At 37.1% G+C, this 21567-nt stretch overlaps 1 protein-coding gene across 6 annotated transcripts in view; it reads right to left on the bottom strand.

Moving 5' to 3' along the window:
• Window positions 1–357: 357 nt before the first annotated feature.
• The window catches only part of SQOR (sulfide quinone oxidoreductase), an 83880-nt gene continuing 62670 nt past the window's right edge, over window positions 358–21567 (bottom strand). For 5 of the 6 annotated variants that reach the window (XM_074235340.1, XM_074235338.1, XM_074235341.1 and 2 more), the window contains 5 exons: window positions 21137–21346; window positions 16700–16883; window positions 14167–14234; window positions 13786–13964; window positions 6206–12900 (listed from right to left, as the gene is read on the bottom strand). In XM_074235340.1, the coding sequence (XP_074091441.1) occupies window positions 12843–12900; window positions 13786–13964; window positions 14167–14234; window positions 16700–16883; window positions 21137–21346 (699 nt within the window). In that variant the 3' untranslated portion in view covers window positions 6206–12842. The other variant, XM_074235342.1, reaches the window with a different exon arrangement.

Raw genomic sequence — 21567 nt, 5'->3', positions numbered from 1 at the left:
ATGGCAAACTCTGAAATAGAACCTTTGGCTATCCTGAGACAGTCTCTGATGAAGACATAGGACTTCTTGCCCAGGCTAAGCCCTCTGCTTGTGTTCTTGCTTCCACATACAGCAGAAGCTTGTGAACACAACCACTCTTTTTTTCTTTCATCTTCAGTTTCTGCTTACCCACTGGCTCTTTCTGCACTATCCACGAACATGCCCAGGTCTCCATCATGCTTATAAAAAAAATCACTTGGCACTATCATCTCCTCAAAGTATTATCTAACCTTTTCCCCCTCTTCATAGCCAAACTCCTAGATAATGTTGTCCACCCTCTTTACCTTGGTCTTCTCACCTCCTATTCCCTTCTTGATCCCTTACATTCTGGTATTCAACCCAGAGGTGGGATTCAAATAAATTAACAACCAGTTTGCCAAACTCAACATAAAATTAGGTAGAGTCAGTGGAACTACCAAACCAGTCCTAACTGGCTGAATCCTACCATTATTCCAACCCCAAACACATAATTTAAACTGTTTTTCTCCAAGGAACCCAAAGATCCCAATTGCTAAATTCAATGGCTTTCTCAGGACTCTTTCTATTTGAATTCTCTGCATATTTTGCCACTGTCTACCACCACCTCCTCCTCCTCCTGGACACTCCCTCCACTCTTGACTTATAGAACATTTCTTTCTCTAATTTGTCTCTATTCCCTTCCATACTTTTACTAAATCATCTGCTGCTGCCCAATAAGGCTGGAACATCTCCCAAGACTATCTTTTTTTCCCCTAGACTCTCTCCTTTGGTGATCTCAATTCCCATTGATTCAAGGATCATTTCTATTGTAGTAGGCTTCTATCTCTATCCTGCTCTCTCTTTTGAACTCCAACTTCATGTTCATCTTCATCTGGGTGTCCTATAAGCATCTCAAATTCAACATTATCCAAAAAAAACAAAACAAAAAACCCTTCCCTTCCCCAAACCGGAGGCAGATCTCACATCTCTGCAAGGAAGTGGATTAGGAGTTTCTTCTCCTATTTCATCTTTTCTGTGCCATGTTTATTCTTTAAAATTTTGTAACATTCACTTTTGATTTGTGTGTCTAGTTTTTCTTCCCCTTTCCTATTGTAGGAATAGGGTACATTGTTTTTGTAGCTCTTCTGTCAGTTTGAGTAGATCTTTCCATACTTTTCTATATTCAATAGATTTGTCATTTCTTACATCATAATATTCCATTACATTCTTGTACCATAATTTGTTTAGACATTGCTCAATCTATGGGCATCTACTTAGTTTCCAATTCTTTGCTATTACAAAAAAAGTGCTAATATAAATATTTTAGGAGACTGCTAGGATTGTAGACAGAGTTCTAGAACTATAGTCAAAAAGGCCTGAGTTAAAATCCATCTCAGACTAGCTGTGTTATCTTGAACAAGTCCTTTTAATCTCTGTCTTAATCCACTGGAGAAGGAAGGAGCAAACCACTCAAGTATCTTTGCCAAGAAAATCCCACAAAGACTCAGAAACAATGAACAATATGAATATTTTGTTGTACAAGAAAACTTCTTAACAATAACCTCCTTGAGGTATAAGCCCAGTAATGGAATCTATGGATCAAAGGGATAAACATATTAGCCACTTAATTCCAAATTGCTTTCCAAAATAGTTAAAATAATACTCAGTTCTACCAACAATGTACTACCAGTGTGTACATAATATCTCCAATATTAACTGTCTTTTGTCATCTGCCAATTTGCAGAGTACAAGGTGAAACAGCAGGTCTATTTGGTTTGTATTTCTCTTATTAGTGTTTTGGGGTATTTTTTCATGTTTAGGGTAATAGTTTTCAATTCTTTTGAGAACTGTTTGATCATATTTTTAATAATTTATTAGGAAATAGTTTCTAAAAATAAATTTTGTTAATGTCTACCATAAATATTGAGATAGCAAGGTTTTTCTCTAGTTACTTTTCAATTTCCGTTTTATAGGATCTTGGAGATGATCTACTATGATGTCCTAATTTTATGGATGAGGAAAATGAGGACCAAAGGTGTTATTCTACTTGATCAAGGTCATACATAATTGATGGTACAGCCATAGACTTAAAGCTTTATCCATTGTATCAGTATTTTATATTCTGGAATGCATTTATTTTACTTTCATTTTCATTCTAATTGTATTAAGATAAACTAATTATGAAATAATGTAATTTTTCAGTTCCTAATTTAGGATTCCAATCACTAATTTTTTTGAGGCAATGGGAATTAAGTGATTTGCCCTGTGTCACACAGCCAGTAAGTGTCTTAACTTAAATTTGAACTCAGGTCCTCTTTGCCTCCAGGACTGATGCTCTACCATACCATCTCCCTGCCCCCACACAGTATAACTCAAATAATTTCTTCTAAAAGTCAATTAGAAACAGTTTCTGAAAAATATGCATATAATGAGGTATAGGTGGATGTGCAAATTATTCCAGTTTACTGAGCTGATGCAACCTCTTCACATGGAGAAGCTAGGGAACTTGCTTCCAGGAGAATTATGATGATACATTAGGGAATGCATTGAAGAAACTGTGAAGTATGCATTGTCATTCTGTAACTAGTGCCGGCTGACTAACAATGTAATTGAAAGAAACCTTTTTCAACTTGCTGTTTAGCCAAAATTGTTGGTGTCTCAAAAAAGACAGCATAAGCCATCTGAGAAATTAGCTTCCATTCTTAAACTTTCTCATCATTTCTAGGTAAAGGAAGTAGAGCCTTAAGAACTATTAAGTTGAAATGGTCATCAAGTGGTTGTATCACATATATAACCTATATCAGATTGCTTGCTGGGGACTTGAGGGGAAGGAAGGAGGTAAAAAAATATGGAACTCAAAAATTTACAAAAAGATAAATGTTGAAAACTTTCTTTAAATGTAATTGGAAAAAATAGAATTCAAAAAGATTTAAAAAACAGTCAGATCAGCATCTTGGAATTCCAGAATCTGATAAAATTGGCAGTACACCTAGAACCAGGGTAGAATCAATGCCTTAAATAATAGAGAGTTCTTCATGGTGACCTTTGGGACTCCTCAGAAGTATCTATCTGGAGTGATGCCAACTTTGGACATAAATTTGGTGAGTGGTGTTTAAAAAGTTCAAGAGATATAATTTCTGGATAATTTAATCATTTTATTAATAATACTAGTATTTTAATAAAAAAGTTGGTCGTTTGACAATTTCTCTCTCTTAGACCAAAGATAATCATGGGGATGGGTTCACAGCTTATATGCCCATTAGAAGAGTAGTGTTCCCGAGGGTGGAATCAACTGATTGGTTAGCAATTAATGAAATAATGAATATTACAATGAGGGGCTGAAGCTATTCAAATGAACTTTGGTTATTTCTTTTACTTTTAAGCCCCCCCCTCCCAATCTTGGACAATCTATTAAGAATTTATCCCACCCAAATCTAAGCAGAGTACGATGGCTTCCAAGGTAGGGTCTGAACAAGAAAGTTAATCCAATCTCATTATCAGTAATATCTTTCAAGGGACTGAAAATTTGAAATCAGGACTTTAGAAAAAGGGAAAACTCTGGGTATCTCCAAATCATTGGTTATTAATATTCATTTTTCTCCAGTGCTGTGTAAACTTTGAGCTTAATGATGATGTTTGTCCTTCATTCTCAAAGAAGACCTTAACATCAGGGAATGGATTTGAGCAATGGGATTTCTGTGCTAAGACATCAGTTTCTCTTTCTGCTCTGGAGCCATATGGATCAAGGGGCCACATATGGATCAGGACTGGAAATGGTCCTAGATACAAGGCAATCAGGGTTAAGTGATTTGTCCAAGGTCACTCAGCTAGTTAAGTGTCTGAAGCCAATTTGAACTAAGATTCTCCTAATTTCAAGACCAATGCTTTACCCACTCTGCTATCTAGTTTTGAGTTTACTACTCTAGAGACAGAGATGGCAAAGGGCAATGTATACTAGTGATATTGGGTAAAATGTTTGTACATTTATTTGTTCTTATCATATTTTCCAGTTAAAAATCCTTTTGTAAAAGTTACATGATATTAAATGGATAAAAGGAATTGGGGTACTAGGCACAGGTCCTTTATAATGAAAGGAACTCAGTAGGTAAGTATTTGAGTCAATAGAATTAGAGAAGAGACAATTCCCCCACAAACCCTTCAAAGAATCCTAGAACTCTGACCAGGAGAGAATAAACTAGAATGTACTTTCAAAGGATCATCTTCTTTAAGAAATCAAACAGGAAAAAGAGTAATGCTACTGAAGGTGGTTTCCATAGAATTATATAACTAAAGAAAAGAATAGAATCCCCGAAGATATTATTTGAATAGAGAAGCTGTGCAACAAAAATAAGATTCTGAGATTATTTTTCTTGTTCAGCCATTTATCCTCCTGAAATCTCCTTCAGTTCTGTTCTCTTTTTGTTTGGCTCTTTGCTCTCTGCACCCAGAAAATCTGCTTAGATTATTTCCTGAGCTACTTACAGTTAGTCAAGGCACGAGGATGTGGTCATTCTAAGTGCCTCCTGCTCACGTTCCTTTCTCAGAATGAAATATCAAACCACCCCCAACTCTTAGTGTTTTGGTTGGGGTTAATTTTTTTCCTTTTCACCTCCTCTGATAATCTCCATTTATTTTTGGTTGTTGTTGTAACCCAGAATGATTTGGGGGGTGGGCTGGAGTGGTAGCACAGTGGATAGAGCACTGGTCATAGGGTAGAACACAACTGAACAATAACACCATTTATTGAGCAGCAAGATAGGCTTGGAATCAGGGAGACATATCCCTGAGTTCAATTCCAGCTGCAGACACTTACTAGATTTGTGACCCTGAGCGAGTCCCTTCACCCTGTTTGCCTCAGTTTCCTCATCTGTAGAATGATTTGGAGAAGGAAATAACAAAAGCACTCTCCAGGATCTCTGCCAAGAAAGGCCCAAATGGAGTCACAAAGAGTTGGACATAACTGAAAAATGACTGAACAGACTGTTATAGATCATCAGAAACAGACAAAAATGAAACCATTAGAGGAAATAGAAAATGTGCATACAAATTCCTTGGTATGAGAAATTCTCTGGTGATTGCCTGAGGGCACACAGTTACTGTGTATCAGAGACAGTACTTGAACTCACTTTTTCAGTTTCAATGCTAATTCTCCATCCACTATTCCATATTACTTCTCTAACCAAAGTTACAAAGCCTGGAAGTGGAGGAATTGGGACAATGTCTGCACTGAGTCTCTTGACTCTCAAACCAGTGATCTTTTCACTAGAATAAAGCTGTTACCCCATATCTAAAATTCTTTCCATCCTCATATCTGTCTCTGGGCATCCCTGGATTCCTTCTAGGCTAGTTAAAATCTTACCTTCTACAGGAAGGTCTTTCCCCAATCCCTCTTAATATGCCTTTCCCTCTTTCAATTATTTCCTAATTATCTTACATATAACTTGTTTTATAGATTTTTTTTGCACGTTGTATCTTCTTTTACATTGTAAGTTCCTTGAAGGCAGGCATTCTCTTTTGCTTCTTTTGTATCCCTAGTGCTTAGCATAATATCCAACTTATCATAGTTATTTAATAAATGTTTAATGATTGAGTTGTTTGCATGTTGTCTTCTCCATTAGACTGACATCAAGTGTAGATGCTGTTTTTTGCCTTTCTTTGTAAAGGGTTAGCACAGTGCCTAGAATATAGGAGTTTCTTAATAAATATTTTTCGACTGACAGATTTAACTGCAAATCAAATGGCCCCTGTCATAAAGTTGATTATCTACAGCTAATGTTCATCTCTCAGTCACTAACACTGGTTTTAGAATTTAAGCTCATTTTTCTCCAGTACGGAAGAATAAGAAGACTTAATTTTCCCAAGCTTGTTTCCCACAATGAAAGAGATGCCTCAAAAAAAAAAAATCATCTCTGCCTACTATTCTTTTTTAAATGCTTCAAGCTTCTAAAGTCTTCCATTTCTTTATATCCTTTATTTTCACCTGTTCTCTATAAAGTTTTCCATTTCTTTATATTCTTTATTCTCAGTTGTTCTCTAAAAATTTTCATTTCTTCATATCCTTTATTCTCTTTCTCTCTAAAGTCTTTCATTTCTTCATATCTTTTATTTTTCACTTGTTCTCTCTATTCATTTTTCTACTTCATTCAACTCTTCTTTCATCTTCTCTAATTTTCATTCCACTAGACTCTCCTGGTCACAGCTACTACAGAAAATTTAATGGATCAGTGTCAACATGGAGTGAAGCATCTAGTGGAATTCTATTTAACATATTTATTAATAACTTTAAAGTTAGAAACAATAGGTAACATATTGAATGAGAAAATGTAACTATAGCATTTTATGAAATGGCAAGTTAGATGGATAAGATCTGATAGAGGCAGGGCAGTTGAGAAATAGGCCTAGAACTGGAGCACTGCCCATAGGAAACATTACAGTAGAGATTCATAAGAGAAATAAGTACAGAAAGGAGGGCTGAGATGATTGTCAGTTTTACCCATGTGTGCAGTTTGATTAAATTCTTACCTCTGCCCAGTATTATTTCCTGGGTGTTGCCCTGTGCTATATCTGAAATGCATAATAACAGTAACTTTATAGGGTTTTATATTGCATGCTATAAAATAATTTGGTATTTTATTGGTGGTTGAATCTTATAATTCAGGGAATTTTAAAAACTCAATATTCAATAAAGTAATGTTAGCTTTTCTTAACTACCTCTAAAGTCTTTTATCTCTCTCCCATAGGAGCAGAGTCAAACTGTTCCCTCAGAGGGATTACTGGTATCCTTATTGATAAACAGGAAATCTTTAGTTACAGAAAAATTACTTCTGTTTCCTACTTGCTCAATCTGTAAACTAAAAAGTGGCATACAGTAGTCTAGTCAGAGGGACTCCATCCTTATTTGAGGTACAAATTAAAGGTATTACAATATTTGTCCTTCATTCTTGAAGACCACCATGACAAACATGAATTGAATTTGAGTGAGGGGGTGCTAGGCTAAGTCACCAGCCTCACTTTCTCCTCCAGAGTCCAGTGGACTCTCTCCAGGGACCAGTGGCCAGATAAGAGTCAATATAATTGGAGATGGCCTTGGATGTGAGGCAATCAGGGTTAAGTGACTTGTCCAGGGTCACACAGCTAATTAGTGTCAAGTATCTGAGATCATGTTAGAACTCCTGTCCTCTTAACTGCAAGGTCAGTGCTCTATCCACTATGCCACCTAGCTGCCCATAGACTAAGGCATGACTGTCAATAGACTGAGGGGGAAAAAAATAGTTGGTTTTCACCTTTTTTTCTTGTGCCCCCAAGTCACAAAGGAAGACTGACCTCTCTGGCTTTTGATTTCCTCTTTTATAAAATAAGGGAACTAGACCAGATAAATTCTTGCCCAATCCTAAATTAGGGGTATGAGTTCAAGATCTCTGGAATAGGTCTTCTCAGACCACCTGCTCTGCTTATAGACACACATACACACACAGGGTCATCAATCAGAGTAGTAATCCCTTTTGATAAAGAGGTCTGTCATCTCTGCAACTGACCACTTGTCACCATAAATTAGGGAAGTCCAAGAGTACAGGGAATAGCAGCTCTCCCCCCCGCCCCCGGCAAAAAAAAACCACCAGTCCTTCTTCTACAGCTATAAGCCAAATAAGCATTCCTTGTGGCAACTGTCTCTCCAGGTGCTACAGTCTCCACTTCCATTGCTATTCAAAATAAAATAAAAATGGAAATCAGTTTTCTAGGCCAAGGTACTTGGTATTGCCAAATAATTCAGGATCATAAACTAATATAGTTTAATGGAATTGATACTAAAGGCCATTGTTCTTCTGCAGTTCCCTAAAGACCATGAGATTTTTCCATGAACCCTTTCATTTGTTATATCTCACTGTTAGACTGAATTCTTTGAGAACAAGAACTATCTTACTTTTCTATTACTGTCTGGAGCACAAAGCACTCAGTGCTTTGCCCATTAGTAAGTGTTTAATAAATTTTTTCCCATTCATTCCTAAAATTTCAAATTTCCTTTATCGAAAAGAGACTATATTTTGACCTTTCATAACTCACCTCTGTAACCTTTCCTAGTTCACAGAATAGAAGTCAGAGAGGCCATTGTGTCTGATAATCTTCCCAAGAAACACATGTCCCTCTAGCTAAGCCTACAATAGAGTTCCCAGGTTGACTCCAAAGGGAGTCAGCAATTTTCTAGTGCCAAAGTTTGTGTTGTAATTTCACTAACATAGAATGATTAGGGCTGAAGTCTGCATCCCAGAGCAAACCCCAACTGCATCATTGTGGCCCAAATTCACTGAAACCCTTTTCATATACCACCCAATTCCTCCCATTTGGAAGGCCGTTCTCTACTCCCTCTGCCTAATTTTTACCTAATCTTCAAGACATCTGAAAAACCACCTTTCTCCACCAAAATCTTACTTGCTCTTGGGCAACAAAACAAGAACATTTTGTACCTTCACCAAATATAATGAATATCTATGTCCCTTTCTTATTTCCCCTATTAGACTTTTAGCCCTATAAGAGAAGGATTCTATTTGATTTCTCTTTACTTCCCCCTGGAATGCCTCGTAAACAGCTGCTCATAAAACATTTACTGAACAGCCCTTGGAGTTGGGAGGATCTAAGTGCAAAGTCTCAGCCACTTACTAGTTACTAGCCTGACCTTGGGCAAGTCACAATTTTGGTTGCCTCCAAAAATAAAAAACTTTAAAAAAATTTTGTTTCAAATGATTTCCTCCCTTTAGTTCTGATTCTTCTTTCACAACATGACTAATATGGTTAAACCTGATTATATCTATCAGAATACTCGCTGTCATTTGGAGGGAGAAAGGAGATAATATGGAACTAAAAAGCTTACAAAAAGATGAATGTTGAGAACTATCTTTGCATGTAATTGAAAAAATAAATCAAAAAAATTTGCTGAATGAGTGAATGAACCTCAGTTTCTCTGTCATGAGCAGCTCATCTTCTTTTCCAATCATACTTGTCCTCCATGAGGTTTTCCCCCATTTCTCATATCCCTGTTGATGATATGCTGCAGGCTCACTAAACCCACTTTTCTCCTTTCATTTCCCTTTCTACTCATTTTTGATATTTCCAAATGGTTCAAAAGGTAGAAGGGAATTAATAGAAAGAAAAGAGAGCTAAACTAGTCTATCTATATACAATCCCTAAATCTTATTGTCATTCTTAACTATTCATTCTTTCCTAGAATATTCCTAGTAAAATTGAGTGTGAATACTGTCATTATATTTTTAATTATATTATGTATTATATTATTATAGTTATCATTTATTCCTTGCTTCAACTTCTTAATGGAGATATGAATAGTGAAAAATGTTGAGAGAAATTAAATCCTTCAGAGGAAACCAGGTGATACAGTGGATAGAACTCAGGGTATCAGGAAGCCCTGAGTTCAAATCTAGCCTCAGACACTTAGTAGCTCTGTAACCTTGGGCTAGTCACTTTGCCTCAGTTTCCTTGCAAGGTTGTGATGAGACTCAGATGAACTAATATTTTTAAATCACTTAGCAAAGTGTCTGACAAATAGTGTAATATAAATGCTAATTTCCTCCCTGCTCTCCTCAGAGGCATACAGCTTAATGCAGATTTCTTTATTGGTGTTTAGCTTATTGATACAATTAATATGGGGGCTCCTGATGCAGGAACTTTCTCCATTCACACAGATGAATAATTCACCTGGTGTTATACATGACTTATATAGTAGTCTTAGATGAGTCCAGGGTATTGAGACACTAAGTAACTTGTCACATAGCTGGTACATATCAGGATAGGACTTTAAATAAAGATGTTCCAGAATCTATGGTCAAACTTCTATTCATTATCTATAAATGTACCTATATACAAAGAAACACATAAATAATTGGAACAAACTTCCTTTAGCAGTCCTCTCCAAGACAGAAAATATACCAAGTTTTCTCATTTTTAATCTCTCTTTATCTTTACTATATCCTTTTCTGCTACCTAAAAACTTATCAAAGTCTCCCCCATCCTTCAAAAAAACTCAGCAGATGTTACCATCCCTGTTATCCATCAACTTTTAATATTCTCCCCTTTATCATTCAAACTCCCTTAAAAAGCTTCTAACACATATTTCTTCTACTTCCTCTCATCTTCTGATCCATCTGAAATTTGACTTCAGAACTAAACTGAAATTGTTCATGATTTGTCAAATCTAGTAGACTTTTTCTCAATCCTCATCCTGACTGACTTCTCTATGGCATTTAATATCAACTAACCTTTCCTCACAAAGATTTTCTCTGATCTGGATTTTTATTTTGTTTTAAGGTATGGTATTTTGGAAAGTGGTCACACTGCTCTCTCTTGCTTTTCTTATTTTTCCTATTTATTCTCCTTTCACAATCTCTTTTAATGTATAATCATCAATGCCTTCTTCCTATCTATAACTATGACTCAAGGCTCCTTTCTCTTTTCTGTCTACATTTCCTTCTTTGGTGACCTTATCAGCCTTCAAAGGTTTGATTATTATCTGCAAGAAGTCAGGCTAATGATCAAGCCAAGGACTTGGATTGGGTTAAATTTGCACCACATTTTTTTTTTGCAAGGCAGATGGGGTTAAATGGCTTGCCCAAGGCCACACAGCTGGGTAATTATGAAGTGTCTGAGACCAGATTTGAAGCCAGGTACTCCTGACTCCAGGGCCGGTGCTTTATCCACTGTGCCACCTAGCCGCCCCGATTGGGTTAAATTTGGAAATGAAATGAGGTATTTATAAGTCACTAAACAATTAACAAAAAGGCTTATTTTGACCTAATACAGTAAGTATATGTAACAGGGGTAGAGTCAGACTCATTTTCAACTTTAGTAAGCTAAGTCTACCTGTCCTCCTTATGGAGATACATCTGGTCAGTAGGTCATTAGACCAAGATATGCCAATATGTTGTGGCCTTAGGTACCCACCAAGTCTAAGAAGTTCAGATACCAAGTAGCTGAGGCTTTTAAGCCCTTAAATAACCAGAAGACTGCATCAGAGAAACAGGAACCAACAGTGTCCCAGAACTACTTTATGCCCCTTTAGGGAAAACTAATTCCTATTGCAGGAGGAAAGAGGAGTGAACCTAACACATGTTTGGGGGAAAATATTGAAATGTATTTGTCCTACCATACTACCTCTATAGAAATAACTATCATATATAAATATCTAACCCTGACCTCTCTCCTCACTTGCAGTCCTATATTATCAACTTCCCATTGAACATTTCATCAAATTAAATATCCCATAGGCAATTCACCTCAGTATATCCAAAACAGAACTCATTTTTCCCTTAATAACTCATCTGCTTCCAAAATTCCCCATCTTTGCAAGGCACACCATCATTCTCTTCCAGTCCCCTAGGTTCACAATCTTGGTGTCATCCTGGACTTCTTATTCTTACTTGCCCCAAATATCACCTGTTAAATCTTATCATTTCTATTTCCACAACAATTCTTGAATCCATATTCCTTCTACTTACAGTTACCACCCAAAATCAAGCCATTATTACCTCTCACCTGGACTATTGCAATGGTCCCCTAATCGGTCTCCTGGCCTCTAATATCCCCAACTCCAATCCATTCATTACCACACTCAGCAACCAAAATGATTTTCCTAAAGTACTGTTCAAACCCTATCACCACCACCCCTCTTCCACAATAAACCCCAATGGTTCCTTATTACATTTAGAATAAAATATAAACTCTTCTTTGGGGCATTTAAAACTCTTCAAAACCTGACATCATCCTGCCTTTCTAAAGTTGGAATACATTACTCCCATCCATAAACTTTACAATCCAAAAAAAAAAAAAACTATGCTTCCTGTTCTTCCTCACACAAAACTGTCTACAATCTCTGGGTTTTTGCACCAGCTGTCCCCCATGGCATATATTGTCCCCCTATGTCATAAATATCCATCTTAGCCTCTTGAATCCCTGTTCTCCCTTCAAGACTCAGCTTAAACTGAATGAGACTTTTCCTGGTCCCCTCAGCAATTAATGTCTTTCTTCCCAGGAATAACATGCACTTGGTGTAAGTGTGTGTGTGTGTGTGTGTGTGTGTGTGTACCCCAAATGGTGTCATGAAGAGTCATGAAGATGTATATCTATATCTATATGTGCATAGGTTTATATAATATATATTATATGTGTGTATTTTATTTATATATACATGTGTGTTTACATACAGACATAGAGAAAGAGAACTAGGAGGAAGTCAATAAAAGACTCTATAAGAAGATATATAGGCTCAGCACACCAAAATAATTTAATGTATCAATAAAACATTCACAGGGATAGACACTAGCATTCCCTTTTGAAAGTGATGCTGTTCACCACTTCAGCAGTCTTGTGATATCTCATGGTCTGAAAACAATGTCTCTCCCAGTTTGGCAATTTGACCACTTATGTAAGAATCAGCCTCACCTAAAATCCACAAAAATACTAAAATCTATGGTTAACTTGGTCATCTGTGACTTGCTTTTTTAAAATAAATTATTTAAGATTGATGTTGAATATTCATGTTGGAGAAAAATAGCAGTGTGGTATTTCACTCCCACTATTATGATAATAGAGTTTTGATACCAATATCAACATTGGTATATATGTCATGACATAAAGATTAAACCCTTTCATTTAGGTGAGCAAGCCAGCAAGGTGGCTCCTTCAAAGACAAATGAGGAAGGAAGCTATTGTAAGGGTACAAGTTATTTATAGGTTTAAGCTTTAAGCCCTTCATTCTGCTTTGGGTTGAAGGCAGTATTTTGAGATTAGAAACCTTCCATTGGAGGAGACTGGTCAGGAATACAGGTCTTCAGTTATCTCTAATGTCTACCCAAATGTAGCAACTTCCGCAAATAGCCTGGGCCATTCCAGAAGCCCCTATTATGAAAAAAAAAAAGACAGGGAAAGGATGTATAATTAATAAACAAAAGTGAAGATACTTAAAATAAAAATTACAGATTAGTGTAACCTACCAAATCACTTGCTGATTTGGATAAGTAGGGAGGGAAAAGAGAGAGGGAGAAAATTGGAACTCAAAATTTTGCAAAAATGAATGTTGAGGGGTAGCTAAGTGAATAAAGCACTGGCCCTGGAGTCAGGAGGACCTGATTCAAATCCAGCCTCAGGCACTTAATAATTGCCTAGCAACTGGGCAAGTCACTCAACCCCATTGCCTTAAATTATAAAAAAAATAAATTTAAAAGGTTAAAAATGAATGTTGAAATCTATCTTTACATATAATTGGAAAAAATAAAAATACTATTAAGATTATTTTAAAAGGGGGCAGCTAGGTGGTGCAGTGGATAGAGCAATAGCCTCTGAAGTCAGGCCATCACTTCGGACCTCAGTTCAAATCCCAGCTGAGGTACTTCGTAATCACCTAGCTGTGTGACCTTGGGCAACTCACTTAACCCCATTGCCTACAATGTCAAAAATAAATAAAGTTTGAAAAAAAAAAGATTATTTGAAAAAGAAATATTACCTTTGAAACTTGCTAGTTGTAGAACCCTGAAAAGTCCCTTAACCTCTCTAAGACTAAGCTTCTTTTTCTGTAAAATGAGAATAATAATACCCATCCCACTTCCTTCACAAGGTTATCAGGCTCAAATGAGACAATATATGTAAAGTGCTGTGCAAAATTCACTTATTTCTCTAAAAGAGGACCATTTCTCTGGAATTATTTCTCTTGATCTCAATCAGGGTTACAATAATATTCTAGAATTTCTTAAGATTAATTTTGTATGTGATTGAAACAATACTTACTTCAGCAATCCATTCCAATAGAGAAAAGGCATCAAATCAGCTTTCATAACATACATGGAGAATCTCTCTTTACTCTGGTCAAAGGGGAAGGTTTCTAGAGGTTGAGCATTGTAGTCAAACTCAGCAAGCACCACCTTGTTGTAGTTTGTAACAAGTGGACAAGATGTATACCCATCATACTGAAATAAGGAATCAGGAAAAGAAAGTGACATACATTTCTCTTAAGTAAAATGTACTTTTAAAGTCTATAAAATAGAGGTTTATTTGTTTTTTCTCTATATAATAATTAATCATGGTAAAAATGGGGGTAAGCCCCAGGTAAGCTAATAAGAAAGATTTTCATATACCCTGAGCTAAGTAAATCTTACAACAGCATGGTACCTTGTAGACTGGTTGTTTATTCTTCATTATTAGGGAAATTGTGTGGTCAAGTATTCCAGATTGAGCAGCTATAGGAGAAAAATGAACTGTCAGTAAAGTACTATTCATTTTATTACATCAGTTTGAGAATTAATTTTATTGTAAACAAGGTAGGTTGGTGGGCAGGAGATGTGACCCACCACCAGAAAGGTCACATACATCCTCATGTTCACAAACTCTCTCATCTTCCTTATTCTTTCCATTTTTGGATTCCCAAAAATCTCTAGTGGTGGAGGCAGGTTCATAGTCATCTGTTTCAATACACACACACACAAACACACACACACACACACACACACACACACACACACACACACACACACACGTAATTACATTGGCTCATGAAAGTTAGGTGTTAAATTTCCAATGTGAGCATTAATTTATACATCAGGAATTTATAAATGCTACAAATTAGGGCTTAATTTATTTCTTTGTTGATTTTCTAGACTTAAGAAAGTGATGGGGGGAAATGTTAATCATACTATAATTTAAAAGTCTGTCATGAATCTCTTCTACAGAGAGCTGAGTGTTAAACATTGACAGACTACCCCTGCACATGCCCAATCTCTCCTCTCACTAACAAACTGATAAATCAGCTTTTTCCAGAAAGGAATTAACAGGGCTGTCAACTTCAAACAGGAAACAGAAGAGATTCAGGCTGCATCTCTCCACCAGAATTCCTGGTTCTTTTTAATGAATATCAGCAGCAGCTTTTGGAGGGAATGCCAACATTTATTTAACTTGGACATCTGTAATTTACTTCTTTGAAATAAACCTTTCTAGGTGTCATTATGACGCAGCTAGGTGGTGAAGTAGATAGAATACTGGGCCTGGAATCAGGAAGACTCCTCTTTCTGAATTCAAATACAGTCTCAGAAACCTACAGCTGTTATGACCCTGGAAAAAGTCATTTAACCATGTTTGCCTCAGTTTCCTTATCTGTAAAATGAGCTGGAGAAAAAAATAGCAAAGCATTCCAGGATCTTTCCTAAGAAAACCACAAATGGGGTCATGAAGAATTGGACATGAGTGAAAGGATTGAACCACCACAACAATAGGGTATCATTTTTCTGTTCTAGGAGAAAGGTTCATGACTTCTCACAGCTTTGTCTCACCTAAATCTAAATCACTAGTAAGTCAGGACATCACCCTTGTAATGTCATTAGTCCTCCTTAAAGAACAAAGAACAACAATTCCTAGGACAAAACATAAATGAATGACAGAAACATTTATTATATGTATTGTGTCAAACATTGTTCTAAGGGCTGAGTGTACAAGCACAAAAGTGAGACAAGTCTTGACCTCAAAGAAGTTTACATTCTTGTATAAAGAGGTTAACACTCCTGTGTCCAGGACCATGTGGCTGGGTGGGTGCTAGGTCTCTGGGGTGGGATGTTGGCTTGGGGCCTCTTGGCCCCAGGGGCTGGTGCTCTGTCCGCTGTGCCACTCAGCTGTCCCACAACATATTTTTGATGAGGGACAGAGTCAAAAGAGAGAGAAAATATAATAATTGGTAGTGGGGAGATACACACACACACACACACATATATATATATGGACTATATGACCACAGTGGAGAGATAGATATATAGATATAGATATAGATACAGATATAGATATAGATACGGATACAGATACAGATACAAATACAGATACACAGATACACAGATACAGATACACAGATACACAGATACAGATACAGATACACAGATACACAGATACAGATATAGATACATAGATACACAGATACAGATACAGATACAGATACAGATACAGATACAGATACAGATACAGATACAGATACAGATACAGATACAGATATAGATGGACTAGATGACCACAAGGTCTCTTTGAGCTCTAAATTATGACCTAAATCTGTTTCTGTAGATGTCATTTACTAAAGGGAGAGTGACAACATCTCTCCTTTGATGGTAATTAGGAGAGACAAGAAGTCATGCCCACCTCACTCCTGAAATCTGATGCCACTGAGGAGCTGAGATATCCCTAAGGTTTCACACAGAAGACAAGAGTTTCACACATCAGACAAGAGTTGAATAAGAAGAATAGGCATAAATGGGCTGCAATTGCATTACTAGAAGAAAATCAAAACTATTGATAATAGCTCATAATAATTTTTGTCATTGTTCAGTCATTTCAGTCATGTCTGACTCTTTGTGACCCCCATTTGAGGGTTTTCTTGGTAAAGAAATGGGAATGACTTGCCATTTTCCTTCTAGCTCATTTTATAAGTGAGGAAATTGAGGTAAAGAGAGGTTAAGTGACCTGCCCAGGGTCATGCAACTAGGAAGTATCTGAGGTTGGATTTGAATAGGTCTTTATGATTCCAAGTTCAGTTTTCTGCCCACCTTTCCACTAGTTGACCACAGATTCAATGGAGTATGAAGTGACACAGCAAATGTTTGTCATTAATTATCACAGCAACTTCTTGGCCTAAATTTGAATTAGAAAAATAATGGCACTTCTTTAATCCTACCTACTGCAGCAGCTGTCTTTGACGTGGGAAGGTTGGTACAGTCTCCAATGCCAAAAACATTCGGGTATTTCTTGTGCTGCAGAGTTTCTTTGTTCACATCTACCCAGCCAGCAGAATCTGCAAGAGGACTGGCCCTTACCACATCTGGTGGCCCCATCGGTGGAGTGACATGAAGCATTTCATACTAGGGGAAAAGAGAGAGGAGGTAAAATTAACAAGTGGGCCCTTAATCTTTCTCCATTCTTCTGACTGGGGTCTTATTACCCTGACAAGTTCATATATCAAGCACAAAATAAGTCTTCAGACTCTAGAAACCTACATGCTCTTCTGGCATGACACCCACTCTGCACCCTCAAGTCTCTTCCCACTCCAGTCCATCCTATATACTATTATTGTGTTCACCTGGAAAATATCCTTTAGGTTTTTAATCACTTCAACAGATATCCTAAAGTAACATGGCATTACATCAAATGGATAGCCCCAAGCATAAGTTTTGACCATTTTTCTAAGGACCTCTAGAATATAAACTTATTCATCCTAGGGAATTATAATTCTTAGAGTCTTGGAAGTTATTTAATTTGATTCACCTGTCATTGAACATACTACTAATGTGCAAAGAACCAGTTTCTTAAGGTATGAAAAGCTTGCAAAAGTCTTGTTTTCTTCTATTCTTGTTAACTACTAAGCTGCCTCAGTGCCTTTGTAGGAGAGCAATAATCATTGCTGTTAGTTGGGATCATAAAAGGCTATTTTTTTAAGTTTTGAAGGCATGTATACCATATATCTTAGAGTACAGTAAAAGCTGGTAGTTTGGATATTTTTCTGTAAAACTGACATGACAGCTGGCTATTAAAGAGTATGGGTCTGGAGTTGGGAAGACTCAAAAGAAGATGAGTTTCAATCTCCCTTCAAACACTGTGTGACTCTTGGCAGGTCACTTAACCCTATGTGCTTAAGTTTTCTCATCAGTAAAATAAATAGGATAGCACAGTATGATTGATTTAGCTCTTACCAGAAATACAATGATCCAAGACAAGTCCAAAATATTCGTGATGGAAAGTGCTAATCAATCCCAAGAAAGAGTTTATGGAATCTGAATGCAGATACTATTTTTTCCTTTATTTTTTTTCATGTTTTTTCTTTGGTTTCTTCTTTTACAACATGACTAATTGGGAATTGTTTTATGTGATTTTATATATATATATTTACAAATTGTTTAATTTCTTAGAGAGTGAAGGAAGTTGCAAAGGGAAGGGAGGGAGGAAGACAACTTGGAACTCAAAATTTTTTTATTAAAAATGAATATTAAAAATTGTCTTTAATTGGAAAAAATAAAATACTATTTAAAAGAACTAGGAATATTGATCCTTAAGGGGGAAAAATAATCATCCTGCATGAAAATAAAATGAGAGAAAAAATGGCAAACTATCTGGCATATTTATGTGACCCCAAATGGGGTCACAAAGAGTCAAATATGACTGAAATGACTCAACAACAATAAGACCTTAAGCAGCTCCTTCCAATATATGGTGAGGAAAGTAGTAGCAAAATATATTTATAAAAGTAGACTCATGCATGTCTGTGTGATGTTGGGCAAATCCCTTAATCTCTCTGGGCCTCTATTTCTTCATCTATAAAATGAGGAGATTGGACTATCTATGTCTAACTCAAATACAAACAATTCTCTGTGGGTCACATGTTGACTTAGAAAATGGAAAATATTTACTATGTAGTACTTAAAAAATTTCCCAATTCTATCTTAATCTTATTCCAGCAGGACTACAGGGTTTTTTGGGCTGTTTGGCATCTCTGGACTAGATGACCACAAGGTCTCTTTGAGCTCTAAATTATGACCTAAATCTGTTTCTGTAGAAGTCATTTACTAAAGGGAGAGTGACAGCATCTCTCCTTTGATAGTAATTAGGAAAGACAAGAAGCCATGGCCACCTCACTCCTGAAATCTGATGCCCCTGAGGAACGGAGATATCCCTAAGGTTTCACGTACAACACACACACACACACACACACACACACACACACACTCCTAGACTCTACACCTTGTCCTTTATGACTCAGGAAGCTTCACAACTACTCATAGCAAGGAGAAAAGTTAGCCCCCATCAACACAATTAAAAAAAAAAGAAGCTAAGAGACAACATGGAACAGAAGCTGGAGAAATGGGAGAAATGACCACATCAGTCTTGGTTCATGTCTTACCCTAATCACATTCTGATTGAGCAAACCTAGGCATGTTACCTTAGCCTCTGCCCCAGTTATTTACTAAGACTCTATATTGCAGAGAAGGTGCTGATTGACCTTTGTAGAGGACGTCTCCTTATCCAGGATTTCTTATGCCAATGAAATAATTCAGAAATTTTCTTAAAATGTATCCCTCTGTCCTTTCATCTTTAATTAATGTTACACATAGGCAATCTCTCTCCACAGACCTGGTCTCCTGCTGTCCTCCATTCTCTTCTCATTGTTTCTTTATATTTAATTTCTACTAGTTTTTAGCTCCAGGTGCCCCATAGGGAATAGGAAAGTGGATCTGTAATTACATTGGTCTAGGGACCTACCAAGTGGTGAAATTCCCTTTACCAAGGACGGACAGCACCTTCTCTATTCTACAAAGAATAGTAATATTATTATAATTATAATTTGGCAAGGCAAACAGGGTTAAGTGATTTATCCAGGATCACCAAAGTGTCAAGTGTCTAAGGTCACATTAGAACTCAGATCCTCCTGACTCCAGGGTCAGGGCTCTATCCATTGTACCACCTAGCTACTCCAAGGGATAGGTTTAGGCAGTTATTTTGGAGCAATTAAGTGACTTGTCCAAGGTCACACAGTCAGAATATCTCACAGACAGGACTTCAACCCAGGTCTTCCTGACTTTAAGACCAACTCTCTACCCACTAGACCAGGCTTTCTTAACAGGATTTAACCTGGGCCCCTTCTGGATTATGTGAGCAACAAGATAGTAGACATTTACTCTGATCCTTCAATGTCCCAAAACAGAAATAATGTGCCAAAGATAAAACAACTGCAGCTATTGCCAAGGTCGAGGGCATCCAGAATCCAAAATAAGGAACTGATTCTCATTGACCCTGAGCACATTTGGCATCTTTCTCTGACTTTCCCAAGCTACTGGCATCAGGGTTGCACTGGAAGACCCAATGACCCAACACAGGCTTACATCAAAACTTACCTCTGGGCCCCTTCCTTCTTTGCTTGCCATGGAGACCCCCAATTCCAGACTGGACGTTCGCTTAGGTTTTGACAGCCAAGATGGCCCTAGCTCTTAAACCTGCCAAAGACTGCAACCTGAAAGCACCAATGCTACAAAGATCTAACCCGCCAGTGTCAGGCAAAACAAGCTCTGAATTGTTAGTGTAAGACCAGAGAATTAAAGAACAGGTTCAAAACCAGAACAGAATATAGAGAACATAAGGGGAGGGGACTGGGCAGCACTCCATCAAGTTTGAGAGCAAGAGTTTGGCACCCCACTAGGGCCAATTCTGATCAACTAAAAGTCAGTTCTGGCAAGGTATTAAAAATATAAAACAAAAGAGTATAGATCAGTGGTGAAGGAGAACCTTTACCATGGGAAAGTAACCCCTCTGACACTTGCAACAATTAGTATTGTTTTGGGAGCAAACTATAATAGAAAAGGCATGTGGAGTAAACTCAAGATGCAAAAAGCATCTAGAGGAAAGCCTAGAATGGATGCCTTGGAAACTTTTTTTTTGGTAAGGCAGTGGGGTTAAGTGGCTTGCCCAAGGCTACACGGCTGGGTGATTATTAAGTGTCTTAGGCCGGACTTGAACTCAGGTACTCATCCAGGGCTGGTGTTCTATCCGCTACACCACCTAGCCGCCCTCCCCTTGGAAACTTTGATTGCTTGAAAAATTCAGAGAAAAGAGACTAGATAATAGAAGTCATGTATCAGACAATGAGGAACTAGAGCATGTAATAATAATAATAATAATAATAATAATAATAATAATATAATCATTAATAATAATTGATATCATACATGCCCCTAATCTATTAAAGGGCTACTTAATAGACCTTTTCAGGGTAAAAGATTGACATGAATGTCCTACTGGGCTCTATTCTGGGCCTTCTTCTCTTCCCTGTCTATACTATTTTACTGTTGATCTTTATAAGTTCCCATGGATTCAACTATCATTTTTATGTTGGTGATTCTCAAGTCTGCTTACCTTTGCCCTAAACTTCATTCTGATCTCTAATCTTGCATCTCCAACTTCCCATCTCCAACTAGATGTACAATAGATATCTTAAACTCAACATGTACTCAGAGTCACATAGTAATTCTCTAAGGCTCTTGCCTTATGAATTCAGGACTTCTTTAACACTAGATCTGGCTAAAGAGAAGACTCTATCAGAGCCTCTAGAGTGATAGGGACTACTCACCGAAATCACTTGAGTCTCTCCAGGCTTATCCAAATTCTCAAACACAGCCTCATTTTTTTCTGGCCGAACTTCAATAAGGTTTTGCCGATAGTTCACTTTGAGGTCCCTGGCCTTGATAATTTCTTCTAAGGCTTCTGCATATTTCTTAACCCCAAAAATAACTCCCAGGGAAGTGTTGAAAATTATATTGGCTTTGTCTCGCTTTCCTGTCTAGAGAAAAAAAATAGCAGAGAAGGAAGCATAAGGCATCAATAACTACCAAGAGTGAATTGGATTCTTCCTTTGTAGAAGTCTAGTTTTCTCAGAAATTATTACCCTTATACTTTGAAAAGTGTGATAACTTTCTACTGCCAACAATATAGTAGCCAAGTAAGAACATGGGAGAGAGTCAAAGGTAAAGACACAACAGTTGAAAGTTTGAACTGGAAATG

Source organism: Macrotis lagotis, chromosome 4 (genome assembly GCF_037893015.1).
Source record: "Macrotis lagotis isolate mMagLag1 chromosome 4, bilby.v1.9.chrom.fasta, whole genome shotgun sequence".
Lineage (NCBI taxonomy): Eukaryota > Metazoa > Chordata > Mammalia > Peramelemorphia > Peramelidae > Macrotis > Macrotis lagotis.
This window is presented reverse-complemented; position numbering and strand designations above follow the sequence as displayed.